Source organism: Leptopilina boulardi, unplaced genomic scaffold (assembly GCF_019393585.1).
Source record: "Leptopilina boulardi isolate dan_hultmark-lab unplaced genomic scaffold, ZJU_Lbou_2.1 LbouV2_351, whole genome shotgun sequence".
NCBI classification, from domain to species: Eukaryota; Metazoa; Arthropoda; class Insecta; order Hymenoptera; family Figitidae; genus Leptopilina; species Leptopilina boulardi.
The window spans coordinates 2,785,113-2,812,619 of NW_026137920.1; the positions used below are offsets into that span (position 1 = coordinate 2,785,113).

The 27,507-nt window shown below is 28.7% G+C and overlaps 1 protein-coding gene across 2 annotated transcripts in view; it reads right to left on the reverse strand.

Annotated features, from left to right (window-relative positions):
• Positions 1-616: 616 nt before the first annotated feature.
• Positions 617-27,507, reverse strand: part of LOC127286162 (ATPase family AAA domain-containing protein 2-like) — a 37,576-nt gene continuing 10,685 nt past the window's right edge. For both annotated transcript variants that reach the window (XM_051312505.1, XM_051312504.1), the window contains 8 exons: positions 24,007-24,514; positions 23,505-23,822; positions 21,923-22,104; positions 21,180-21,845; positions 20,913-21,098; positions 8,410-8,816; positions 4,077-4,561; positions 617-3,556 (listed from right to left, as the gene is read on the reverse strand). In XM_051312505.1, the coding sequence (XP_051168462.1) occupies positions 3,464-3,556; positions 4,077-4,561; positions 8,410-8,816; positions 20,913-21,098; positions 21,180-21,845; positions 21,923-22,104; positions 23,505-23,822; positions 24,007-24,514 (2,845 nt within the window). In that variant the 3' untranslated portion in view covers positions 617-3,463. The remainder of the gene's footprint in view (positions 3,557-4,076; positions 4,562-8,409; positions 8,817-20,912; positions 21,099-21,179; positions 21,846-21,922; positions 22,105-23,504; positions 23,823-24,006; positions 24,515-27,507) is intronic.

Below are 27,507 nucleotides of genomic sequence, written 5' to 3' on the forward strand. Positions count from 1 at the left end.
TTTTTTTCGTAAATAAAAAATAATTAAAGAGCGATTTTTTTCGTTTCGCGACCTCCCATTAATTACCTTAAGCCATTAGAAAAAAAAGGGAATTTTACATTTCTTCGGTTTAGAGAATTACAATTTTTTTTTTTTAATAATTTAAACGACAAAAGGAAAAATTAATTACGCAGGCAAAGTACAAAAGCTACTGTTAAACGAAGTCTCTTTGGTTTCAAAATCGCTACTCTCTCGCATTACACAAATCGTAAAATTGTTTCGCGAATCGAAACCTTTATTTTTTTTTCTTTAAATTAAGATACAATTTATTCTACTCAGTTCTTGGTTTTTTTTTTGCACCTTTTTTTTTGCAAAAAAATTGGTTTTTCTTTATTTTAACCCTTAAGTTGGCAGCATACGAGGAATTTTATTGAGAATTTAATGAATTGATTTTTTTCTATTTTTTATTTTCTCTTTCTCGCATTTTTCACTTTCTCACTCACTCTCCTTTTTCTCACAATAAATACGCTATAATCGAACATTAAAGATGAAAAAATCAGTCGGATTGCTGATCAATTAATTGTCTATTTATATAGGCCAATCAGCGAATTAATCCGTTAGGAATTTTATTTTAAAAAACAATTCATTCATTCACACAAAGAGTTACAATTCATTTAATTATTTTATGAAACTACTGTCAAATTGTTGACGATTTAGACACTATCGATTATAATGAAATTAATAATTTAAGAAAAAATGTCATGGGAATTGCAGAAAATTTATCCAAGAAATGCATAATGACAATTGCAAATTTTATTAACGATTTTGAAGGTTTCGAACAATTCAAAGAAATTTCTAATTATCAATTATCTATTCATATTAAAATTAAATATGTTGTTTTATTGTAAGTATTTTAGTATAATTTATGTATTAGTAATTAATTCATACCTGAGCAAAAATTATTAATACGCGATATATAAATATAAACAAAGAAACGGATAGAAAATTTACGAGATTTCTTTTTTGAATTTTTCAAAGTATTTAAATTTATTTATTAGTTCTCATATTTTTAATTTAGTGAAAATGGAAAAGAGATCATAGTTAATTTAACAATAAAAAAAAAATTACGTTTAATCAGGGAAAAAACTAACAAATTTTCAAATCGCATTTTGGTAACTAAAAAATATATGTAATATATATTCTAACCTATTTGTTATTATTATTATTTTTTTTTCATCGAGGTATATCGTGAATTCGAATCATCATCTCGAATTATTCTTATATTTAAATTTACAAAAAAAATTATTTCCATCAATGAAAAAAAAAATCATTAAAGAATTTTAATGTAAAATTCTCACAGTAGAAAAAAAAAACCCCGAGGCAAATTACTTGCTCTGTTTTTTTTCTCCCTCACGAATGAAAACAATTTTTTTTTACGATTTTAATAAGATTTACAAAAAAAAGCTGCCCTGCAGCTAAGTTCATCGTAGATATATATTTTTTTAAAAACATGAGAAATTCAATTATTAAATGATAAATATTAGTAATAATCATAATATTCGTAATGATATTAATAATTATAATTATAAGAATAATAATTATAATATTAATAGTAATAATAATGATAATAATAAAAATAATAATAATAATAATATTAACAACAATAATAAATTAACTTCACATGCGTAAGAACAAAAATGATTTTTTCTCATAATTTATAAGCTTAAGATTTGTATTTAAAGTTCTTTAAAAAAAAAAATTAGAAGAAAAACTAATGAATATTTAATTTGAAAAAATTTTTTTTAAAACTTTGTTAAAATAGTCAATAATTTTTATCGCGTTTTCAAGTCAATTTTCTCACATTAAGTTTTTTTTATATTATATATTATGCTATCTAAAGAGTTTTTAAAAAAAATTACTTTATTAATTACACAACTAAATCAATAAACTAAAAATTTAGCTAATTTAATGTTGTAAATAATTATTATTAAACAATTACTTAATTAGTCATGCGATTAATTAAACGTTTCTTTAAACTAATTCACTAATTAATATAATGAATTCATTATTTTTCACTAAAATAACTAACTAATTACAAATTTAATTAATTTATTAGATAATTATTTCACTAATAAATTAATTAAAAAGTTAATCAATTTAGTAATTAATTATTTTACTAATTAATTAATTGAATAATAAACTATTTTACTAAATTAACTAGTCAATTATTCACATAAATAATTAATTTTCCAGTAAATTAATTCATTTAATTAAATACTTAATTATTCTCAATTAGTTAATTAGTAAAATAATAAGGTTACTATTTAACTACTTGTTATCAGTTAATTATTCATAACATTGAATAATTTATATTAGGAGACTAATAAAATAATAAACTAATTAAGAAATTTGTAAACTAATTAAATAATTAGTAAACAAATTAAGCAATAAGTAAACGAATTATGTAAACTGATTAATTAGTAAACCAAATCATTAGTAAACTAATTAAGTAATTACTAAAGTTATTAAATAATTACTAAACTGATAAGGTAATTACTCAACAAATCAAGCAATTAGTAAACTAATTTAGTAATTGATAAATTAATTATTCGAATTAATTTTAATTGATTTACTTATTAGTAAATCATTTAATTAGTCAAGTAATTAACTAATCAAGTACTTTGCTCAGTAATTAGCTATTTAATTAAATCAATAAATAATTAAGTAATTATCGTGATTAATAATTATTTAGTTTAATTAAAAATACTTTCTTTTCTAAAATGATTATTATTATTATTAAAGGAAGAGATGTTTTAGCCTTTAATTGATCTAATGGAATGTACGAAAAGTGTACGCGTTTATAAAAAGCGTAGTTTGTTTTAAAATTATAAATAAGACGTATCGAATTCAAAAATAATTCTAGCGATTTTTTTTCTATCGAGTTCTGCTAAACGTATGCAGAAAAATTTTTCTGTCTTCAACCATTTTTTTTTTTTTTTTTTTTATTAATAGCAGTTTTAATTTAACTGCTCTCTAAATTCGCATGCTATGAAAAATTCAGTACCAAAAACGTTTTCGCCTTGTTTCTTTTTTTTAAGGTAACTTATGGGAGGTTTTTGTTTTGTTCTTCAATTTAGTTAGTAAAGTTTCACGTGAATTTCGTGACTCTTTTTTTTCCCTGTTTCGAATAAAATACTGTACACGTTGTTTTTTTTCTCGATCAAAAACCAATTCACGTAGTTTACATGGAATAATTTACATTGACTGAATTGTAAAACATTAACCAGTTAATTCGACATTGATATCAGTTAATTTTTCCTTTTTTTCATGTAAAAATTGGCAGTCGTTGCGAGATACGAATGTTTTTCGTTTTTTTTTTTTTTTTTTTTTTCTTCTTTGACGTTCAATAATAATTAATGGCCTAAGTGTCTTTGTAAACGAATTGGTTACCATACACGTTCTTGGTTTCCAAAGGCAACAAAATTTACAGAGCATTATCCATACTCTCACTGTTCCTCGTCACTTCTTTGTTGTCCTCTTTATAATTTTCGAATCGCAGTAGTTCCTTGAGCAAATCCTGAAGAATGAAATTATTACCTATTAGTTGGTGAAATCATTTATTGCTTTCTATTTATTGATAATTAAAAAAAAAGTTTATTAACTTTTATTATTTTATAATAAAATTTATTGTTAAATAATAATTAATAAACATTTTGTGTTTACATATTTTAAAATAAACCCTCACTTTTTATTCCGGCCAATCAGGTAATTTTAAGTTAATAGTTAGTTTCTCGCAATGGCTTTTTTTTTAAAAAAAAAGGAAATGACGATTCCTACTTAGAAAATTAAATTCGTTATAATTTCGTTAAAAATAATTTTTCAAACAAAAAAATACTTTTAAAAAAAAATAATAAAAATACTTTAACTTTAAAAATACATATTTCGAAGATGAAATTGATTTTCAGTTCCGATAATGTTTAGTCTTTCAGATTTTAAATAAAATCGGTTAAAAATGAAATAAATTTATTACTATCCAATTTTGCATCAAATTATTATGTTACCTCTCATAATTGAGGAGCAAAAAATAAAATAATTACCTTTGGCAGTGATTTTCTGTCGTAGACACGTGCATACCTTCCGACGCATCTGCTCAGTTGCACATAAATATCGCACAAGACTTCAATCGGAAAATCTTTAGTTACTCGAACCGTGTGCTGTAGAGCATTTTCAAGTTCAGTTTTGTCCACTAAAATTTTCTCATTTGTTTCCACATTAGTGAGACTAGAATCGCTCTCAATTGCAAATGACAAATCATCAATACTCTCACGTCTCGATGATGAATTTGAACTTGCATTTTCCTCTAATTTATCATTTGTTTTCTCCTCATCAACCATAATTTCCATATTTTCCGTTTTATTTGTATTATTCATTTCGTTAATGCTCTTATTACTATTAGGTGTGTCCTTGGAGTTTTCAGCTTGTGATTCCGCCTCGGACTCGGAATTCTCGTAAATATTCACGTGACCATTAAGTACATTTTGTGCTTCCGATTCAAATTCTTGGAATTTCTCAAGATCGATGCCTGAAAAAAAACGAGAATTTTTGTTTTAAATTATATTTAAAAAATTCAAATCTATTGTAGAATTAATGAATTATAAACTTTTTCAAAACAATATCCATTTTAAAAATATTGTTTTAACACATTAATTTTAATTCCCTGACAATTTATTTCATTTATTATTTATTACTAGAAAAATTAAACGCGCGCAAGCGCGCCAAATTGAGTACTTAATTATTTGTTATAAAGAAATTAAAGATTAATATTATTAATAATAATTTAATTTATTAGAATATTATTACTTATTAAATGATAATAATGAAAATTATATGTTTACAGGCCTCAGATTATACGACTTTTTTCAAAAATACGACTTTTATCGTCTTATTTTAATAAAATGCGACATTTTTTTTTACATTTGAAAAAAAATGTAAATAAAATACATTTTTTAGTATAAAATGTAAATCTTCTTCACATCTTCTTCAATTCAATTATTTAACAAATTTTGAACTAAAATGATTTGTTAAAGACGGATGTTAATTAACAAAAGAAAAACAAAATAGATAACTTGACGAGAAATAATAAATATTTTAGAAAAATACTAATTTTTATTACTTAACAATTCCGCTTATTTGGAAAGCGTAAATGCTCTTCGCTAAATAATTTTAGAATAAGGTAGTGGACTACCTCTCAGTAAATTATCAATCAATAAACCCGGATTGCAATTTTATTGCAAAAAAAACATGATTTTCTGCAAAAAAATTTTTTATCAAAAAATATTTTGACATGGAAAACGACAGTTAATTTGCTCCGGAACCCAAAATATCGCGTCCTCGAATACCTAGCTGCAAAACTATATAGTTGCGAATTTCAAAATTTAAGATGGCGGATGACAAAATGGCGATTTTCCACTAAAAAAGATTTAAAAAATACTATTTTGCAAAAAATAATATATTGATGAATTATTTTTTTTCTGCACCATATACTTATGTTCTTTGGGTCACTAAACTCGAATACGGTATAAGTATTCAAAAATTCAAAATGGCGGATCCAATATGGCGGACAAATTTTTCAAAAACTCAATGGATTTATCTGAAATTTGTTACTCGCGAGTTTTTGGGGTCGCCGGTTACGAATCAGAAGTTACTTTTCAATAATTCAACATGGCGGATCCGAAATAGCCTACAAATTTTAAAATTCACCGAATTTGCTTGAAAATCAATACTTATTGAGTTTTTGGGGTCGTTGATTTCGAATTACTTCACTTTATATTGAAATCGAACACATTTTTTATTACTGATCTACTATTTTATTACTGTATTATTGAAAAGTAACTTCAGATTCGTAACCGGCGATCCCAAAAACCCCCGAGTAACAAATTTCAGATAAATCCATTGAGTTTTTGAAAAAATTGTCCGCCATATTGGATCCGCCATTTTTAATTTTTGAATACTTATACCGTATTCGAGTTTAGTGACCCAAAAAACATAAGTATATGGAGCTGAAAATAATTTTCACCTTCAAAATGTTGTTCTTCAATGAATTTTAGACGACAAGTATTTTTTTATTTTGCTGAAAAAAATTTTTTCTTTAAGGTATTAGTCGCGCGCCGGCTCTAACCAAAAGTTTGTCTTGAGTCTGACTCAGTCTGTGCTTAGCAAGAGGTATAGTTCTGAGTCAAACTTTTTGAAGGGTACAGGTAACTTCCACTCAGAGCGCCGCGTTATCGCACGTGTAGAACTAAAGTTTTGATCGCGGCAACGTCGCAATCTGAATATTATTAAAAAAAATTCAAATATGCTTCTTTAAAAGCTATTTTTGAATTATTTATGATTAATAATTATGTATATAAATGCTTAAACTTTTTAAAAGTATGAGACTTACTAAGAATAATTAATAATTAAAGATGTGAATATTATTAAAAAAAATTCAAGTATGCTTCTTTGAAAACTAATTTTTAGTTATTTATAATTAATATTTACATCAATAATGTATTATAAATTGGTTTATAAAGTAAAAAATAAATATTTCATCAAAAAATAACCAACCAATTTAACGTTTCTCATTCTTATTTTTCTTAAAATATATGATTTAATTTAAAAAATTAAGAATTATTTAATACTAATCTATGTTGTGAAATTTTAAATATATTATTTTTTTATTCTACTCTATGAGATATTCCTACTTTCTAACTGTGTACTTTGCATGATTTTGAATTTTGTATGCATTCGCGCGCTACAGCGTTGCCAAGTTTACTGCTTTCCAGCAGTGGAACTTCATATAATTTAAAATTTTGTTAACTTTCTCCTAATATATTTATAGTTTGGTACGGTCAAAAAATTTCAGTTTTTTTGTATGCATTCGTTTCATGAGAATGTATTATGTGGTAGTTTTATTTTAAAATCTGACGACTGGTTTTCATTTAAATAATTATAAAGCAAATTCCTTACATGCATTAGGTGCTCCGTCCATGTAAAAAGTATCAACTTTGAAATGATATTTTAAAGCTTAGGAACGGTCAAAATCGATGGGATTGGTCTTATTTTGTAGATAATTATGTCAGAAACACTCATGCAAAATTTAAAAAATATCTGACGAAAATGATTTTACGCGACTAATACCTTAAGTTATAAGGAGTTCAAATATATAAGTCGAGAACTTCGTTTTTTTTAAAATGAAGAGAAAAAATCTTAAAAGTGATGTAACTTTTTAAGTAATTATTTTTTAAAAAGCAAAATAAGGTATGTTTATATAATTTTTGTATTGTAATGTCACTATTATTATTTTTAAATATGAAAAGGTCTTTTAGGTCTTTTAACGAGGAACAACTTTTATCTGAGACATTTTTTTATATCTAGTGTATTTTTTGAGAAAAATGATGTTTTTCTTTTAAAAAATATTAAAAAAATTTTTTCTCTTGTGCCAGAATCGGGCACAAGTTAAATTCTTGTGGGCAATATTCCTCCCTATGAACACAATTCCCAAAAAAATTTTGAGCAAAAAAAAAAGGTGGGGTTTTTGAGTAATTTCAAATGAAAGTTTTTTAGTAAAATGTCCGCCATTTTGTTATTTTTAAATATTTTTTAAATTTTCCAATGGATTTCGAAAGAAGAATAAAAGTCCTTTCAGATACAAAAGGAAAAAGTGAATTATCTTAATTACTTAAAAAGTTACATCACTTTTAAGATTTTTTCTCTTCATTTTAAAAAAAACGAAGTTCTCGACTTATATATTTGAACTCCTTATAACTTAAAGAAAAAATTTTTTTCAGCAAAATAAAAAAATACGTGTCGTTTAAAATTCATTGAAGAACAACATTTTGAAGGTGAAAATTATTTTCAGCTCCAACCAAGTCAAGCCTGTCTGATTTGAAATGAATTCGGTCTATAAAATAAAAATTCGGCTAAAAATAAATTATAGGTCATTAAAATTCAGTTAATTAAAAATTCAACCAAATTAAGTTTAGAGCTTATTCATGCGTCCATAAAATTTTAATAATAAATATTAATTGTTAAATAAATATTAATAATTGTGTAGTTCCTGCAAAATTTAATTATTTAATAAATTTTTTTCTAAAACTCTTCTTCAAATCAATTATTATTATTAATAATTTTAATAAAGATATTCAAAATTTAGGATTTTAGTTATTCTATACCATATTTTTTTGGAATTAAGGGGATGATAAAAAAGGTAAAATTTTAATTTGAATCGTTTTTACTCGAACGGGACCGATTTTTGAGTTTCTTGTAATAAGAAGTAAAATATTCCTTATAATTTCACCTTTGTACCATATTTTTTTGAAATTAAGAGGATAAAAAAGGTTAAAAATCTTTTGTCAACTAAGAGTAAAAAATTCTATTAACAAAACTCACCAGTAGTGTCACCATTAACTGTTTTAGGTGTTTGATTCTGATCGCACGTACTGTCCTCGAATGAAATTTTTTTCTTCTTATGTGGCTTTTTCACGTAACCACGTGCCCAAGCTGGTATTCGTCGTTTTCTTGAGCTTGAAAATTTTCTTCCATTCACAATTAATGAACCACTCGTTGATGTAGCATCTTTTTTCTCACTTTTCTCATTAACGGGTGTTGTTGTGACATCGACTTTTGAATTTTTACCATCCTTTATTACGTTCACGACTTTTTTCACAATTCTCCTATTTTTCGATATCTCACGACATTTGTCCTCAAAATCTGAATCCAATTCGGCTTTTATTAGAGCGTATGCATTATCACGAAGTGAACAGGCTCGATGTCTAATAAGTTTATCAGCTGGATCTCTGTTAAAGAAAGAGAAAGAGAGAGAGAGAGGAGGGAAGAGAGAAAGAAAAAAAAGAGAATTTTATTTTAATTATTCAGAAAAATAGAAATTAATATTTATTATAGGATCATTTGAACATTGAAAAGCGTGTGAGACTAATGACAAGTGGCATTCAATTTTTTTTTTTTTGTTGGAAAAATTTAGCGCATTTTTTTTTTAAACAGGAATCTAAACCGCAAAAATATCACATTATTCAATAAAATAATTAAAATTATTTTCAATTATCGAATCATATAGTTTAAAATATCGGAAAATATGAATATTCCCCACATTATTCCTGTCAGCATTTTTGTAACGTCGAAATAAAAATTATCGAACATTTATTTAGCAAAATTTTATGGAGTGGATTTTATAATGAGTCTAATTTTCATAGCAAAGAATTTTTCTATTTAACAGAATTCTGATAAATAAATTCTGATTTAATAGAATTTCTATTAAATCAGAAATTCAGTCGTCGGATCGACTTTAACGTGAAAAAAAGTCGATTTAATTCAAATTTAAAATTTTTGCATAATGGTAAAAAAAAATTCCGGAAAACAATTAACTTTTTGAAATCATTAAATTTTCAAAAAAATATTACAATTATTAAAAATAATAATTAAATTTTGAAAGAGTTACAGTTAAAATTTTTAGAAATAATTGAATTCCAAAAAATTTTTTTTTAAATTCTACAGAATTGAAAATAATTTATCAAATAATTTTAGATAATCTTTTTCTAAAAATAATTGAATTGAAAATAGTTTAAAATAATTGAATTTGTAAAGAATTTCATTCAAATTATTGAAAATAATTAATTTAGAAAATAATTTTAGTTAAAAATTTGTTAAATAATTGAAATAAAAAAAAAAATCTGTATTTTATAATAAAAAAGATGAATTTTGTTTAAAAATTTTGTAAAAAAAAAAGTAAAAGAAAGTCGAAAAAGTTGCATCTTATTAAAATAAGTCGAAAATAGTCGTATTTTCGAAAACAAGTCGGAAAAAGTCGAAGAAAGCGTATATAATCCGAGGCCTGGAAATTGTAAAAGATAGAAAAAATTGTTCGATATGAAAATTTATAAAATTCTTCTCTGAAAAATTAATTAATTAAGAATTCCATAATTCTTAATTCGACAGTACAAAAATTCGGGAAATATTTATGCGACCCAAAATATTATAAAATATTTATTCAAATTGAAATTATAAAGAAAAAATTCAGAAAATTGATCTAGATCAAATGTAATAATTAATTTATTATTATGATAAATCAACTCATTCATGTTGAAATTATCCTCAAAAAATTACCAAAAAATTTGAATAATTGGAATTATCTTTAAACTTTTTTAGTATAAATAATAATAATAATAATAATAATAATATTAATAATAATGATTGAAAGCCACTGAATCTACGATGCAAACAACAGCAATGGATTAAACAGGAAAGACTCAACTACCTCTTTAATATTCCGAGAGAGGGCCTATCGCGCAAGCTGACATGAAAAAACACACAACATGAATATAATGTCAGTATGAGGAAACGACCTAATGATGTGCTGCATAATTTCACACACACACACACACACCCACACACTCACACATATGCGGAATTTTTTAAATTTAAATATATGATCAATACCTTTTAAAAATAATTATGAAAAAAATTCGTCATTTTTTCTTTACGAGAATTTTATTTTCTAATAATTTATATCAGCGGGTATTGCAGAAACGCGTAAATATTCTCCCTTCTCTTTACTTTAAATATGTGAGTTTCCCATCTGTGTTCGATCGGTAAAGTAGATTAGGCGGGAAATATTCATTCGTATGAATTAGCAAATTCTAATTTAAGTCATTTAACAAATCTCCTCGAGAAGAAAAATTCGTTAAAATAAATAAATTCTCAAGGGATCAAGATCTATATTTTCATTTTAAAAAATTCCGATTATTCTGCATTTCAATATAGATATATATTTTTGTTCCATTGAAAAAACAAAACTAATTAAAAGTGCCAGATGATTGCAAAAAATAAAAAAATTAGAAAGTTACTTTCAACATGGAAAGTTTTTCCTTATTAACTTCGTCTCAAATGTTTAGTTCTTTTCTCCTCCATATTTACACTGATTGTTTTATATCTTGGCCAACTGGAATAATTGACATTGAATATTTCTTGTATTTTTCGGTGACTCTTCTAATTTTTTAAACAGAAAAAATGCATTTTTAATTCGTTAAATCTAAATCTGTACTGAGAATAATTGTTAGGTTTCCGAGAGATTTTCTAGCTTATTATTTGTTACCATTTTTAACAGGTCTAATTTCAATCTGACCTAATCTCCATTTAACATAATTCTTCTTTTGCCTGATCTTTACCTAATCCAATTCATATTTATCGTAATCTGTATTCAACCCAATTTTTATTTCACCTAAGTTTTATTAGATCTAATTCTCATTTGGCCTAATCTTTGTGTAACCTAATTCTTTTTTTTCTAACCTTATCGTCACTTAACTTAAATCTCTTTTGGCCTAATCTCCATTTAACAATCGTTAATAAACGCAAAGTATCGTAGAGAAAAAAAAACACAAATATATCTAAGTCTTTTTATCTCTTATGCTCCGCGTTTATGAACGAAAATACAATGAAGTTTAGGCCAAAAGATATTTAGAACGTGTGACCAAAACTCGTGTAGGATGTAGTAGGGCATTGACAAACAAAACTTCACAAAAAATTGAACATTTGTTAGCCATAAAAATGAAGAAAATATAACCGTTTAAAATCGATACAAGAAAAATCTATACAACATCCTGCAGATGTCGACTACTAAGGTTCTTTTCGCATGCTAGGACCATGAGTCCCTGTCGCTGAGACTTCCTTTTGTTTGCAATAAAATTGTCTAGGTCCCGAATAGAACATAAAACGCCCATAAAACTACGAATATCAGATTATAATTCTCTACATTTTTTACATTTATATATTATTAAATAAATAATAATTTCTTTTTGTTTAAAATATTAAGTGTTGCATAATTAAAAATCTACGTTATTATTATTATTATTGTAACAATTGCAAATGTTTATATTAAATTATAATTTTCTATAATTTTTTTATATTTTCAATTGTAACAATAATAATAATTTCTTTTAAACTTTTGAAATAATGGTTAATATATAAATTGTTTAGAATTAAAATTAAATATATTTTTTTTAATTAAAATTGTTAAATTGTAATTTTGAACTCTATTTTGCGATCTAAATGATATAAATTGCTGAATCGAATGTTTTGTGGTATTTTAAGGTCGTCAATTATGCATATTTAAATTTTTATTCAATTTCTAAAATAGTAGTATAAGTTGAAGTATAATTATGAATTATTCAAAAAATTCAAGAACCTTTAAAAACGAATTCCAGCCCAAATTAATAGAAGTTTTCTAGATTTATTTTCTTAAATCAAATATAAAAAAGTGAGTAATTTTGAAGAAATTACGATTTCTTTTTTTTAAATTTTGTTTGCAGAATTTTTGTTCATTTAGTAGATAACTATTTCTTTATTTTCCCTTATTGATTCTTAATCAATTCTATTAGTAGTTGCACGGAAAAAACAAACGAACTATTTTAGCACCAAACTGCTTTATCCTTTAATAGTATGTAACTTCATTTACCTATTAAAAAATGAAATAATGCTTTTTTAGTTTAAAGTAAGTCCATACTAAATAAGTATAATAGTTATACTCTTATAGTAATAATTATAATATATTAGATATGATCTAATATAATAGATAAAATAAGAATTTAGTTAATAATAATTAGGTTACACAAAGATTAGGACAAATATGAGCTCAAATAATCCTTCGTTTGTGAAAAAAATCATCTCTTGATGTTACATTACCTCAAATATAGGGTGACTGCCCCAGTGAATGAACAAATAGTGATTTTCGCAACTTTGTCTAGTTGTTATTTTTAAATGGAAGTTCAATGACAGCTAAAAAATGTAGTACTGTATTCGAGAATACTCCAATTTTTTAATAACATTTTTCCTTTTTTAAATAAAATAACCAGAACTTAATAATTAATAAAAATATAAAAAATTGATAAAAACACCAGTGAATGAACACTTAGAGCCAGTGAATGAACATGTTGTATCAGTGAATGAACACTCCTTATTTTTAGATCATTTGCTACTTCAAATATTTTGAAAATTTAAAAAGATTTATTCTTTATTACCTTTTAAACAATGAAGTGACATCAAATATAACCTTTAAAATATTTTCGATACTTATAGGTCAGATAGTGGCCATTTTTAATATTAAAGTAAAACTTTTGGGGTTAATAAAACAGCGTAAATGAAATATATATATTATTTAAATGTAATTCGTAAATGTATTTCAAACTAAATGTAATTAAAATGTAATTATAATTATATATTATAATTATTATTATTATAGATTATTAGATTATTATAGATTTATTTCTCAATGTACATCTTTTTGGATTTATACATATTTCTTACCCACACTGTTCCATATTAGCTTAAAAATACTAAAGTTACAACATAAAATAAAATATTATTTTTTTAATAATACTTTGAATACAAAAAGAGTATGACAAAGGTAGACCGTGAACCCATCTTCGATATTTTTCCCCAGCCAATCGTCTACTTCTTTGACTAATTGTTTATCAATCCTTGACTGGACCTTTCTTATCATTCTCCAAATTAACAATATAATCGAGGACTGATCCCTGACCTCCGCAGACGTAAGTCAATTTTCCTTCTTCATCCCCTTTTGTTCTTCTGTTCAGAACCGTCAATCCATGTATTTCACAAAATTTTAACAATTTTAATCCCTCACTATTAACTGTTTTGTCTTCTGATTTCCTAGCTCTTAAATCTACTGTTTCTATAGTTTCATGTGAATATAAATCCTGATCTTCTTCCTCGATTACCGTCTGCTTCTCCCCAATTCTGGCATTCCAATCTCCTATTATTAACAGATATTCATCGCTCCAATCTTTTTTTAAGCCCACTAGCTGACCCCCTTTGGCCCTACCTTTTTTCGACGATTTTATTGCATGTTTTGCAAACCATGTGCAGCTTGAGCCTAAACCTTTTTTCACTTTTTCCCACCATATTTCTTGAAATACCACTATATCTTTGTTCCAATAGTTCTCTGATTTCCTAATATTTCCACCGCCAGCTACATTCCATGACATTGCCTTAATTATCGTTGTTTCTTCGAAATCGCTGGATTTCGATTCTTCTCTCTTCCTCATGCCAGAAGTATTTGTCTGCTCCTATTGACCATTTCATTTATCCATTAGTAGATGGAATTCCCTTCTTTCTTGCATCTTCTACTTCTCCTTTGATCCAATCTTGAATTTGAATTTCTCTCCAAGTAAGGTCGTCTTCAATCCTTATGCTCGTTCCTTTTAATCTGAATTTATTAAACATTAAATTTCTTTTCTGCTTCCAAGACTCTAGTTTAAGTAAAATACCTCCTCCGATGACTCTCATTTTCTGAATAGCGGTAGGAACATCCATCAATTCCCAAAGTGTATTTTGTATTCTATTCTTAGCTTTCTAACCACTATTTGCACCCATTCCTCTTAATATAACCCAATTTCTCCTCTTATTTCTTTCTTGAAATTCATATTTTACTTCACTAACACTTAACCAATCTGGTTGTTTCTCGCGTGGGGTAATCTGTTTCTCTGATGTTGTCATATCTTGCTCTTCTATAATTCCATGTTCTTCCCTTCTTTTTTCTATTATTTCTGTTGGCACCGTTTTTTCCTCAAGTTCCACAATTCTGTTTTGTAGTTCCATTATTTTTAGATCCATTCTTGAGTTTTTTTTCATGAAGAGCTTTTTTTATATACTTTGTTTCATTTAAAATTGTCATTGCGTCCAAATATTTTTTCTCCATTGCCTCCAATTCCTTTATTTTCCCATCATATTTTTGAAACTTTCTCTTAAGATCCTTGTTTATTTTAGTATCCCACCAGCTGTCTAGAACTTTCGTCAATTCTGATTGTGAGTAGCTTTCTGCTCTATTATGTACAAGCTCTTCGTTAATTTTTGTATAAATGTCCTTTTCTACAATAGTATTTTCAAGCTCATCGTCACTCATGTCGTCAGTTTCTGTTTCTTCCTCTCTAGCACTACTTGTTTTCACATTTACACTTGTATTGTTTTTCCCCCTTGTTGTTATGAAAAATTTATCTAATGTTTCTGATCCGGCTTCTTCACTCACACTATTTTCATTCTTTTTTGGCCTTCCTCTTTTCTTCTTGCTCGTCTCTTCCATAATTTTTTCGTTCCTTTTCTCATTCTGTTTATTGACAGTATCAGTCTGTTTGTTGAAATTTTTAGTCCCTTTAAATTCTTGTCTTTGCGCTTCTTCGTTATCGCCAGAGATGGCGCCCTTATTTGCTTCCCTTGTCTCCCTCTGTCTGTCATCGATGGTAACTTTACCGGAAGTCTCATCGTTTCCCTGATCAGACTTCATAACCTTATCATTCACCATACCCACTTTGTTTTTAACTAATAAGTCCCAAGGATCACTATAAATCGCCAAGATAACACTCCCACCTAATCAGGACTTGATGCCCTCTCGAATAAACTCACTCCAACCCTCGCGAAATACGACCATCCACCAAAACTTTGTAAAAATCAAGACAAATACTACACGCGTGCGATCTGCTCTCTAACCAAACCGGAAGTCCTATTTAAAAAATATATTTTATGAATTAAAATTTAGAATAATTGATTTTTCAGTTGGTTCCAGAATATATAATTTTAATGTAATAAAAATTTGAAGTTATTTAAAAAATTGTAAATAATTGAATATCAAATTGATTAAAATTCCAAATTAAATTATCTAAACTCCTCAAATTGATCTCCAACTGGTCGCGACTGCTGAAGAGAGAACTCTTCGCAAGCCGATCCCCACACCAGCCGGAAAAAAGATCAACCTCGGAACTTTAAGCACCAAACATTGTTGCTCTAGCCCTGTCATTTTATACGCGTTTTGGAATAAAAAAGATATTTTAGGAATTAAAAAAGTACTTACTATTTACACACAATGAAATAATATTATTATTTAGCAAAAGGCAGAAAGAGAATTTATTTATCCATTAGTAAACTAATACAAACCCGCGCACAAATGATAATATACTTTTTTGAATTTCTTCAAATTGTACTGCTTTGTCGGTATTAATGTGATGTGTGAAGTCACTGTACACTTTGGTCTTACGGGAGGGAGAACGTTCGGAGTTGAAGTACGGGTTGCTCTTCAATTTTTAACCACTTTTTCGGAACAATTTCAAGGGCATTTGCTAGTCTGCTTTGAACGCTGTCGTAGCGGGAAGTTTATCGATGACACTGATGAGAGAAGGGGAGGACTTTCGAGGTCGGGTAATTATTAATATAATTATAATAATAATATGAATATTGCTTTTGCAACCCTTGAGCATTGTTCAACTTAACGTAAGTCATTAAGATAAAGCGCGCTTGACCGTGTATGCCTAACGACAGGCACATTATTTTCGCGTCTTTTTTTAAACATGTAGTTTAAAGTGCATCTCGTGTTTAATTTTGTTGAATTTCAAATGGGAAAGAATAAAAGACAACGAGCGAAAAATCGTAAGGAGAAGGCGAATGAGAGAACTTTTAAAGCGACGTACATGGACGCGGTAAACGCGATCGCAGCAGAAGGTTTTCAGAATAGTGTACAACCGAGATTCTTGGAAACAACAGTCAGTCGAGAATACCACCACAGAGAGCTCGCCAAATTATCTGACGCCTACGAGGAAAAGTTACTCCACCAGCAAAGTAACCATCAAGCTCAATTGGAAGCACTTCAATTGGAAATTCTTCGTTCCAAGGGGTCACCCGAAGCTGAGAAATCGCCTCCCTGTTCCGTGAATGAAGAAAACAATACAGTTGAGAAATTTCAAGATGACGTGAATCCGTCAGATTTACCTTCTTCTCAGGACGCAGCACCGGCAGTAAGTGAGAGATCCCAGCTGATGAAGGAGCTTGAAGATTATTTACAATTTCCCGAGTGTAAAACGCAAGAATCGCCCCTCGATACAATTGAGTGTATAGATATCACATCATCGCCATACCCACCCGACCTCGAAATTCCTCCCCTTCTCTCATCAGTGTCATCGATAAACTTCCCGCTACGACAGCGGTCAAAGAAGAGGTCACGCAGACTAGCAAAAGCCCTTGAAATTGTTCCGAAAAAGTGGTTAAAAATTGAAGAGCAACCCGTACTTCAAGAAATTTCTCCGAACGTTCTCCCTCCCGTAAGACCAAAGTGTACAGTGACTTCACACATCACATTAATACCGACAAAGCAGTACAATTTGAAGAAATTCAAAAAAGTGTATTATCATTTGTGCGCGGGTTTGTATTAGTTTACTAATGGATAAATAAATTCTCTTTCTGCCTTTTGCTAAATAATAATATTATTTCATTGTGTGTAAATAGTAAGTACTAATTTCAAACAAAAATTATTTTTGAATTAAAATTAGTTATTCTAAATTTTAATTCCTAAAATATCTTTTTTATTCCAAAACGCGTATAAAAAGACAGGGCTAGAGCAACAATGTTTGGTGCTTAAAGTTCCGAGGTTGATCTTTTTTCCGGCTGGTGTGGGGATCGGCTTGCGAAGAGTTCTCTCTTCAGCAGTCGCGACCAGTTGGAGATCAATTTGAGGAGTTTAGATAATTTAATTTGGAATTTTAATCAATTTGATATTCAATTATTTACAGTTTTATAAATAACTTCAAATTTTTATTACATTAAAATTATTTATTCTGGAACCAACTGAAAAATCAATTATTCTAAATTTTAATTCATAAAATATATTTTTTAAATAGGACTTCTGGTTTGGTTATAGAGCAGATCGCATGCGTGTAGTATTTGTCTTGGTTTTTACAAAGTTTTGGTGGATGGTCGTATTTCGCGAGGGTTGGAGTGAGTTTATTCGAGAGGGCATCAAGTCCTGATTAGGTGGGAGTGTTATCTTGGCGATTTATAGTGATCCTTGTTATGCTTTTTTTAAGCAAAAAATGCAAAAAAATTAATTTTCTTGAAAAAATCTTTAAAAAGTCGTAAAAACTAGACACAAAATCGAATCAAAATATAAAAAAACACGTATTTCTTTATTTTTCAAGTAGAATAACATACTTCATTCTGAAATTAATTCGCAATATATCATCGGACTGCCTGCATGATTTGACATGGATTCGTTCATTATATTATAATTATAATATGTAAATGTAATTATACAAAGATTCTTTGAAAAAATTCTTTATAATCTTTGTTTTGAAAAGATATTCTTTTAAAATTTAAGATTAAATGTTATTGTTAAAGAAATATCGACTAGCATCAGAAATACAGATTCTTTGAGGTGACTGCACTATAGTTGTTTATATTAGTAATATGTAATAGAAATTAATATTATTTAAACAAACAACTTTAAATAAATAACAAGTAAACTTAATCAGTCATTTTAAAAATTACAATTTACAATGTAGTATTAAAAATTTATAAAAATAAATGACAAAATTATTTTTTTATAAAATAGAGCAAGTAAGCCAAACTTTTTCACTTGTTCTACTAATGAAACTTTAAAGCTCCAAAAATTTAATGATAACCTATTTTATATATTTCATGAAAGAATTATATTTTAAAAAAATGTTTTAATTTTAAGTGCGCTCTCTGTAATCTAATTATTATTCTGATTCTAGATCGCGAAATCGGGTATTCCTTTAAAATTTATTTTATTGTAAAATTATTTTAAAATGATTTTTCATAATTTTTATGTTCTTTAATGAAAAGAACCTTTTAAATAATTACTGTACCATTCTTTTATTAAATAATAATTTTTAGCCTTAGTTATATGTACTTTTCAGACGAATGTTCATTTATTGGTGCATGTTCATTCACTGGGGCAGTCACCCTATTATAAATTCGGTTTTTGAACTTTTAGTTTAGAATATATCGAAAAACTGACATTCTTGAACTATTCAGAGGTTAGATTTAGATTCCGCACGTTAAGAACCCTGACACCTCTTTCAGAACTGCACCCGTCTTTATATCTACACAAAAAAAAACTGAACTCAGAATGAGCCGTGTTGGCGGCTCATTTTGATGTGCAATAAAAATGAACCAGGTTGGTGGCGTCACTATCTATGTCGTTTAGCATTGGCTCATTTTGATTTGCAACAAAAATGAGACTAGGTTTTTTCTGTGTCAAGTCGACAGCTTTTTGCTTTAAACTATTGCTTTATTTTTGCTGATTTATTATTTTCTCACTGTCCGGTTCGTGATTGTGATTTAAATTACTTTCAACTATATCATATTTTTCATTAATTTTAAGTTTTAACGAATGCCTTGCACATTTTTTTGGAGCATGCCCATCGTTGTATTTCATTTTTTTTTTGTAAAGAAATTTTTCTATAGCCTCAATCGATGCCTGTTTTGGCAGCTCAAAAAGTAAAGCCGTCCAATATGTCCTTTAACGAGGATTATTTGCAAGGCCAAATTATTTGGGCGACAGGAGCCAATTGTAGAATTAGCTAATAGGACAGTCCAATAAATGTTTCGTCGCAGTGCTCTTTATTAAGAGTAAAAGCTTCTGTTCAAAGTAAAATCCTAGTAAGTCGCTTCTCCATAAGTTTGAAAGTCAATAGTTCTGACCAAACGATTTTCACCCTTATACGGAAAAGCGACTTAGTAGGTTTCTACTTTGGACAGCAGAATCGGACTACCGCGGTAATTAGGTACAATTACTTTGAACAAATTAGAGTGCTTAAAGCAGGTTATCATTTACCTGCATATTCTTTACTTATGATGATGGAATAGCATTTTTCTTATATTTTGTTGGTTTTAAGAAACTCGAGGTAATACGATTAACAGTGATATCTGAAGGCATTTGTATTGCGTCATTAGAAGTAAAATTCTTATATCATCACAAGGCAGACTGAAGTGAAAGCATTTGCCAAGAAAGGTTTTCATTAATCAAAAACGGAAGCTAGAGATTCAAAGGCAATCAGATACTCCTCTACTTAGTGTAATAATCAACGATTCCAGATTAGGTAACGATATACTAAAGTTTCTCTAAAAATTCTTTCCCAGACTTCTGGGAAACTAAAGCTATTACTCCGGTGCCAGTGTCACAAGAGTTTGGTAATGTTATTTTTATTGGCGTCAGCATATCGGCTAGTCGGTGGCAATGTTAGAAATTTATTTTTCTTATTAACATCTTTCATTAAAGTCACTTTTAAGCAAATTTAATGCATGTAGTAGTACTACTAGGAGAGAACGAGGAGAGGTTTAATTCTCGGCTAAAATACCTACAGTGGGTAACTTACTAATTGTCGGTAATGTAGGGATCTGTTACAAAATTTATTTCAAACGATAAGGTAGGGATCTCCTTTATCGACCATTAATTGTTACTAAAAAAGGTAAGTTGCAATAATTTATTTATGATTACGTATAAAATTACCTTAATTAATTATTAGTAAAAATAAATTATTATAACTTAACTTTGTTAATAACAATTGAAGGCCAATAAAATAAATCTCTACATTAGCGGCCGAATCAAATTTTGTAACAGATCCCTGTCTTACCAACAGTCGGTAAGTGACCGACCGAGCAGTTACCGACTTAGTCGAGAGTAAAACCTGTCACCGTTCTCTCCTAGTAATACTAGGAATAATATAATACTAATATTATTTTGATCCAAAATAAAAATGATTACCCAGAACGTTGGATCACTTGACTCGTGTGTTATTCATAATAATATAAAAACTGCTTTTTACTCTGATGAAAGCTAATTTATTTCAGTTGGTCATATTTTTAAAACAATTTTTTTTTAAAGAAAATAAAACCAACATTTGAGACAAAATGGATTAATGAAAAATTATTTTCCAAATTTTTTCTTTACTATCGTAAATTGCGATCTGCGCACTATGCGATAATAATTAAATAAAGTGCTTTAAACAGGGGGTTTAAGAGAAGAAGAAGAACAAGAACAAGAAGGGGAAAAAAACACAAAAATATCAAGGACTTACCTGTCAGGATTGTATTCTAGTGCATTTCGACAGATCAAATCAACATCATCGAGAAAATCACGAGCACAAAGATACGAGTGCATATCAATTTTTGTCATCATCGTTTCCAAATCCATTGGCTGCTCAATGATTGTATTATAATCAGGCACCTCATCCGTGTCGACCGGCTTTGTAAACATAAAAAATCTACAAAAAAAAAAAGAATTTAAAAATATAATTATGAAAAATAATTCTTTTTTTTCACAAAATTTTGAAAAGAATTCTCACTGTCTATTTCTTGCAAGTTTGGCACAAATTTCCCGCAAAAATATTCTTAATTCTCGCAATGAAATTTCCTCTTTATCGTGAAGTAATTGTTTCTCCTCTTCGGAGAGTTTCTTTGGCATTGGCTCGGGTGCAATTGGCAATTCTTCAAGAACACGTGGTTTATCGAGTTTCACGTGTGGTGGTTTTAAGCTTTGCACAAGAAAAATATGTTTAAAAAAGACAAATCGTTGATCATCAGTTGGCGAACTCATTGAATGAACTTCACCGCGTAGTTCACTAAATAAATTCTTTAACTGATCGGGTAGTTCACTGTATGATGTATCACTGGTGGCAAGAATGAGAATTGGCAATGGCGGATCCAAGGACGCAATTCGACAGAGAAAAACGGCTTTCACTGTTTCGGGAACGAGAGGCCACCATTGATCAATTGATCTTATGTAAATAATGGACGGTACATTTCGTGAGGCCTCATTAAACACCTGAACACACGTTTCCTCTGGTGATCGTGCACTCTCAGCGAAAAGTGCGCTTACATCCAATGTTTGCACTGGCACATGTTCCATACGATAGATCAAGGCCTGAGCAAGTCTTGGACCTTGACATTGTGCCATTGGTCCACCTGATATTAATAATCGTGGCCTATGAACGCCCTTTGCCACTTTCACTCTGTTGACAAAAAATGTACTAATTTTCTTTTGCACTGTAAATGGAAAGGACAATAACAAAAAAAAACAAAAGCTTACTTTGCCAAAGCTGGATTAATGCCCTGTGGAAAAATTCCCTTGACTGCGTCAACAAGATGAGAGAGCGAGGGTCCTAGGAGTGGTTCCATGAACGCTTGGAGTTTCCTACCGGCACATGGCGTCACTCTGTGAGACGACGGAACAAGAAGTGAACTCGCCTTTATGAAGTCTTTCTTTTTCACCTACGCAAGATTAATAAGATTTTTTTTCTTAATAGAGTACTTTGAAATAATTCTTAGCTTCGTCTATTTTATGTTTTACTATTATTATTTTTATTTCCTTCTGGCTATCTGTATTGCTATTCCCTTGAATTAAAACTTTTTCACCCTTTTCTTTGTTATTTAAACCCAATATTTTCTCTCTCCACTTACACAGAAATCAGATCCCAATTTTCATTCTCAAATCCATAAATTCTGTTTTCTGTTCATTTATACTATACTTCAAAGAATTTCTATACAATCTAATTTATATTTAATATTATTGTCATTTAACAGAAATTCTACTTAGTTAAATTTTTAAGACAGAAAATTTCTATTTCACCGATACTTTATTCGACCAAAGTTTCACTTATCCGAATTTTCATTAGATAGAAATGTTAAAACGTCGAATTTCCATTTAACAGAACTTTCATATATCAGATCATGCATTTGGCAGAAACAATTCAGCGGGAGATTTAAAATCAACCAATCAAAAATTATTAAGAAAACTGTAATTGGTTAATTTGAAAACTCCCGCTGAAATATTTCTGCCAAGTGTATGATCTGATATATGAAAGTTCTGTTAAATGGAAATTCGACGTTTTAACATTTCTATCTAATAAAAATTCGGATAAGAGAAACTTCGATCAAATAAAGTATCGTTGGACTAGAAATTCTTTGTCTTAAAAATTTAACTAAGTAGAATTTCTGTTAAATGACAATTCTATTAAATAAAAATTAGATTGTATAGAAATTTTTTGAATAAAACTTTTGTTAAATATAATTTCTTTTAATTGGAAATAATGTTAATAAAAATACTTTTAAGTGAATATTCAGATAAAAAGAAATTTGACAAAAGAACAATTCTGATAAATAAACATTCTTTTTTATAAAAATTTTTCTAGACATAAATTTTGTTATATGGAAATTGTATTATTTGAAAATTCGATATATTAGAAAAATCTGTTTAAATTTACATATATAGAGAAAAGTGAGATTTAAAGGATAAATTTTTCTAGTACAGTAATTTAATTATTTTTAAATATCATTTTCAATGTTTTAAAAAAAATTGAATGGCATACATCTAATAAATAAACGTTTATTATTTTTTTAAACTTATTTTAAAACTATTTTTCCACAGAATGAAAATTACTTTTAAACTAATTTTTTTCTTGAAAAATGCAAGTAATTTTTTATTTTATCAAACCGAAAACCGTCTTGTAAAATAAACAAAACTTGATTTTATTAATATTTTTCAAAGAAACTGAAATTTTAAAGTTTAAATTAAATTAACTTTCTTGACAGTCATTTCTTTATTCGTAACAAAAAATATTCTTCATAAAGAAGAGCTAAAATTAATTTAAAAAAATAATGCTTCAAATTACCTCAACGCGTTCTGGATCAAGAAGAAGACGATTGCTCGATAAGTAAATTTGAGGATAAGTCCTCTTTAAACCCTGTATAACTGCCTCGGTGCAGAGAGCACGTAAATCCGAGCCACAATAACCAGTCGATTTTTCTGCCAGCGCCTCTAAAAGATGATCGGCCGGTTGATTTTGCCATTTTTTCACGTGTATCCTCAATATTTCGAGCCTCTCCTTCATTGCTGGATGCGGGAAGAAAAGCTCCCGATCAAAACGTCCCGGACGTCTCAATGCGGGATCAATTGCATCTATCCTATTAGTTGCTCCTATAACTATTACCTAAAAAACAAGATAATAAAAAAAATTATTTATTATTTTTTATTGTGAAGCCTTAAACTGTGCTCCAGGTTTCTATTTTTTTGCGTTTAAAAATGTAGTTCTCTCCATTCGAAATAATTTTCACTGTAGTTACACAAAAAGTAAATTTTATGATTAATTAGAAGAAAAAGAAACAATTTCTCACCTCTCCCCGATCGCTGAGACCGTCCATAAGTGCCAGCAATGTTGACACAATACTTGCATGAATTTGATCTTGTTTTGTACTTCGAACAGGTGCAAGGCCATCGATTTCATCGAAGAATATAATTGATGGTTTCATTTGTTGTGCTTGCTCGAATAGTAAACGTAATTGACGCTCAGATTCGCCAACCCATTTTGAAAGACAATCAGCGCCTTTACGCATAAAAAATGCAACCTTTCTATTCGCTTGACTACATTCATTTGCTAAAGCGCGCGCTATCAATGTTTTTCCAGTTCCAGGCGGTCCATGAAACAATACACCCTTCGGTGGCGTTATGTGAAATCGTTCAAAAACATCGGGATACATCATTGGAAATACAACCATTTCCTTGAGACAATGAATGTGCGATTCCAATCCACCGACATCGGAAAAACTTATATTTGTGTCCAATGTAATGGGACTAATGTCAGCTTTACGATCTGGTGGACCACCTTGTGGTATTGTCGATTGTCTGTTATTGCAAAAAAAAAAAAAATTTATTTATATTGTTTAATAAAATATTAAACTTTCAATACTTATATATAATTTTAAAGGGGCGCATGAATATTATCCACGCTTCAATTTCTTTGTTAGCAAATATTATAAAGCAAAATTTATATTAAATTAACTTTTCATATTTAAGAATTTTTATTTAACCCTTAACTGGCACAATTCAGCGTTCGAACATAAATGGCGCAACAGGTCTGCTTGACCCGACGTATATTCAAACGTGTATTGTACAGCCGGTATTGAATATTTTTGCACAAAAATTTAATCTGAGGTAGCTTATGATGTGTTTTTTAAAATGAAATTAGTGCTACAGGGATTAATCTATTTTAACCCTTTGCGGCATAGTGACACTCCTGAGTGTAACCTTTTTTCTTGCACTTTTTTTAATACTTCAGCCACTATTTTACACATTCCAGTAATAAAATGTATTTTAGAATATCTATTACAATATAACTACATTAAAAAAGTGATTTTTATAAATAAAATAAATGTTATAAACAAATTAAGTTTAAAAATAGCGTTTTTTTTACAATAAATGTAATTATGACTAAACAACAATAGGAAATAACCTAACAATAATGTCTATAAAGTTTTCGGGGTCGCTGATTACGAATCTGGCATCAGATTTTCAAAATTCAAAATGGCGGATCCAATATGGCGGATGACAAAATGAAAAATTGATCGGATTTGCTTGAAACTAGTAACTCGTGGGTTTTTGGGGGCGCTGATTACAAATATGACGTTAGATTTTCAAAATTCAAAATGGCGGATGAGAAAATGAAAAATTGATCAGATTTGCTTGAAACTTGTAACTCGTGGGTTTTTGGGGGCGCTGATTACAAATATGACGTTAGATTTTCAAAATTCAAAATGGCGGATCCAATATGGCGGATGAGAAAATGAAAAATTGATCAGATTTGCTTGAAACTTGTAACTCGTGGGTTTTTGGGGGCACTGATTACGAATATGACGTTAGATTTTCAAAATTCAAAATGGCGGATCCAATATGGCGGATGAGAAAATGAAAAATTGATCAGATTTGCTTGAAACTTGTAACTCGTGGGTTTTTGGGGGCGCTGATTACGAATATGACGTTAGATTTTCAAAATTCAAAATGGCGGATCCAATATAGCGGATGAGAAAATGAAAAATTGATCAGATTTGCTTGAAACTTGTAACTCGTGTGTTTTTGGGGGCGCTGATTACGAATATGACGTTGTACTTTAAAAATTCAAAATGGCGGATGACAAAATGAAAAATTGATCGGATTTGCTTGAAATTTGTTACTACGGTGTTTTTGATGTCGCTGTTTATGAATATGACTTTGGATTTTTATAATTCAAAATGGCGCTTTTGTGTGTATGTGTCTGTGATCAATTTGATCAATTTTAACAAAATTGTCCGCTATATTGGATCCGCCATTTTGAATTTTATAAAACTGACATCGGATTCGTAATCAGCGACCCCGAAAACCCCTGAGTAACCAGTTTCGAGCGGATATGATCAATTTAAAAAAAAATTGTCCGCCGTATTGGATCCGCCATTTTGAATTTTGAAAATTTTTTTAAATCTGGCTTCGGATTCGTAATCAGCGACCCTTAAAACCACCTATAATGCACTTCAAAGATAAATTCCTGTTAAAGAAAAATGTATGCTTCAAAGGGTTAAGTTAGTTATAAAAAAAATTGTGAAAAATAAAAACGAAAAATTGCGTGTTTTTACTTGAAAATTCATGAGTTATTTAAATTTTAATATTATGACTTAAAAATTTAAGGTTATGATGTATTATTATTTAAGAAAACGATTACCACAACAGCCGGATTTGCTGGTAAAAATGGTATTTAATTAGTAAAATGTGACTTTTAAGGTTAAAATAAAAAATTTATCATTAATTCATTATACAGGCACACAAGAAAAAGTTTTTTGGCCGAGACACTACACTAGTGTATTCTCATGTATTTTTCGCCGCTAAATCCGAAGTCAGAATAGTCAGATTCGCTCTTGTTTTTGAGTTATACTAAAAAAAAACTAATTACTTTAAAAAAAAATATTTTAATGTTACTACAAAATGACACCGGTCATTGTAGAGGGAGTAACTGTGCAACGGCGTGGTAACTTTAAATATTCATTAAAGTTGAAAAAGAAAAGAAGAAGCGATTGTTGATAGTTTAATTAGCGAAAGAGAAAAAGTATATATAGGTACTCTTATAACGAGAGGAAAATCAGCTCGAGAATAAAATTGTTGAGAAGGCAACCAACTCAACAATGAGATTTGGAAAAGCGTAGGAAATACGTTACCGACTCGGCTAAGGACAAAAAATTCATGAAGATTTAGCAAGTTTTTGTTATTCTTCTTCCCGCTGAATCCGAATTCGAAGTCAGAATTGTCCGATTGGCTCAAAATTTGGAGAAAACTCTATAATTTACTAAAAAAGCACAAATTAAAGTCAAAAAAGTAGTCAATTTTTTTTCTGTTACACTAATTTAGTGTTTTCGCATACATTTCTTCCCACTGAATTCGAATTTAAAGTCAGAATTGTCACATTGGCTAAAATTTATTGAGAATTTAAAAAACTGCTCAAAGCGGAAAATTTTTGTGCAATGACACTACGCTAGTGTATTGACTTATTTAAATTGTTTGTCGATGGTATCGGAAGTAAATTTCCGACAACACTGAAAAAAGGGTTTGGTATTGACAACCAAACGTTTGGTTGGTATTTAAGCAACCAAAATTTTTTTGTTGAATCAACAAAATTTTAATTGTCTCAACCAAAATTTGTTTGACACAACAAAAATTAGAAAAAAAGGATTTTTGTTGTCCTAAATAAAGTTTTATTGGGACAACCAAAATTTTGTTGATTCAAAAAAAAAATTTTAGTTCCTTAAATACCAACCAAACGTTTGGTTGTCAATACCAAACCCATTTTTCAGTGAAGGATATCCAAAGCTTAGGAT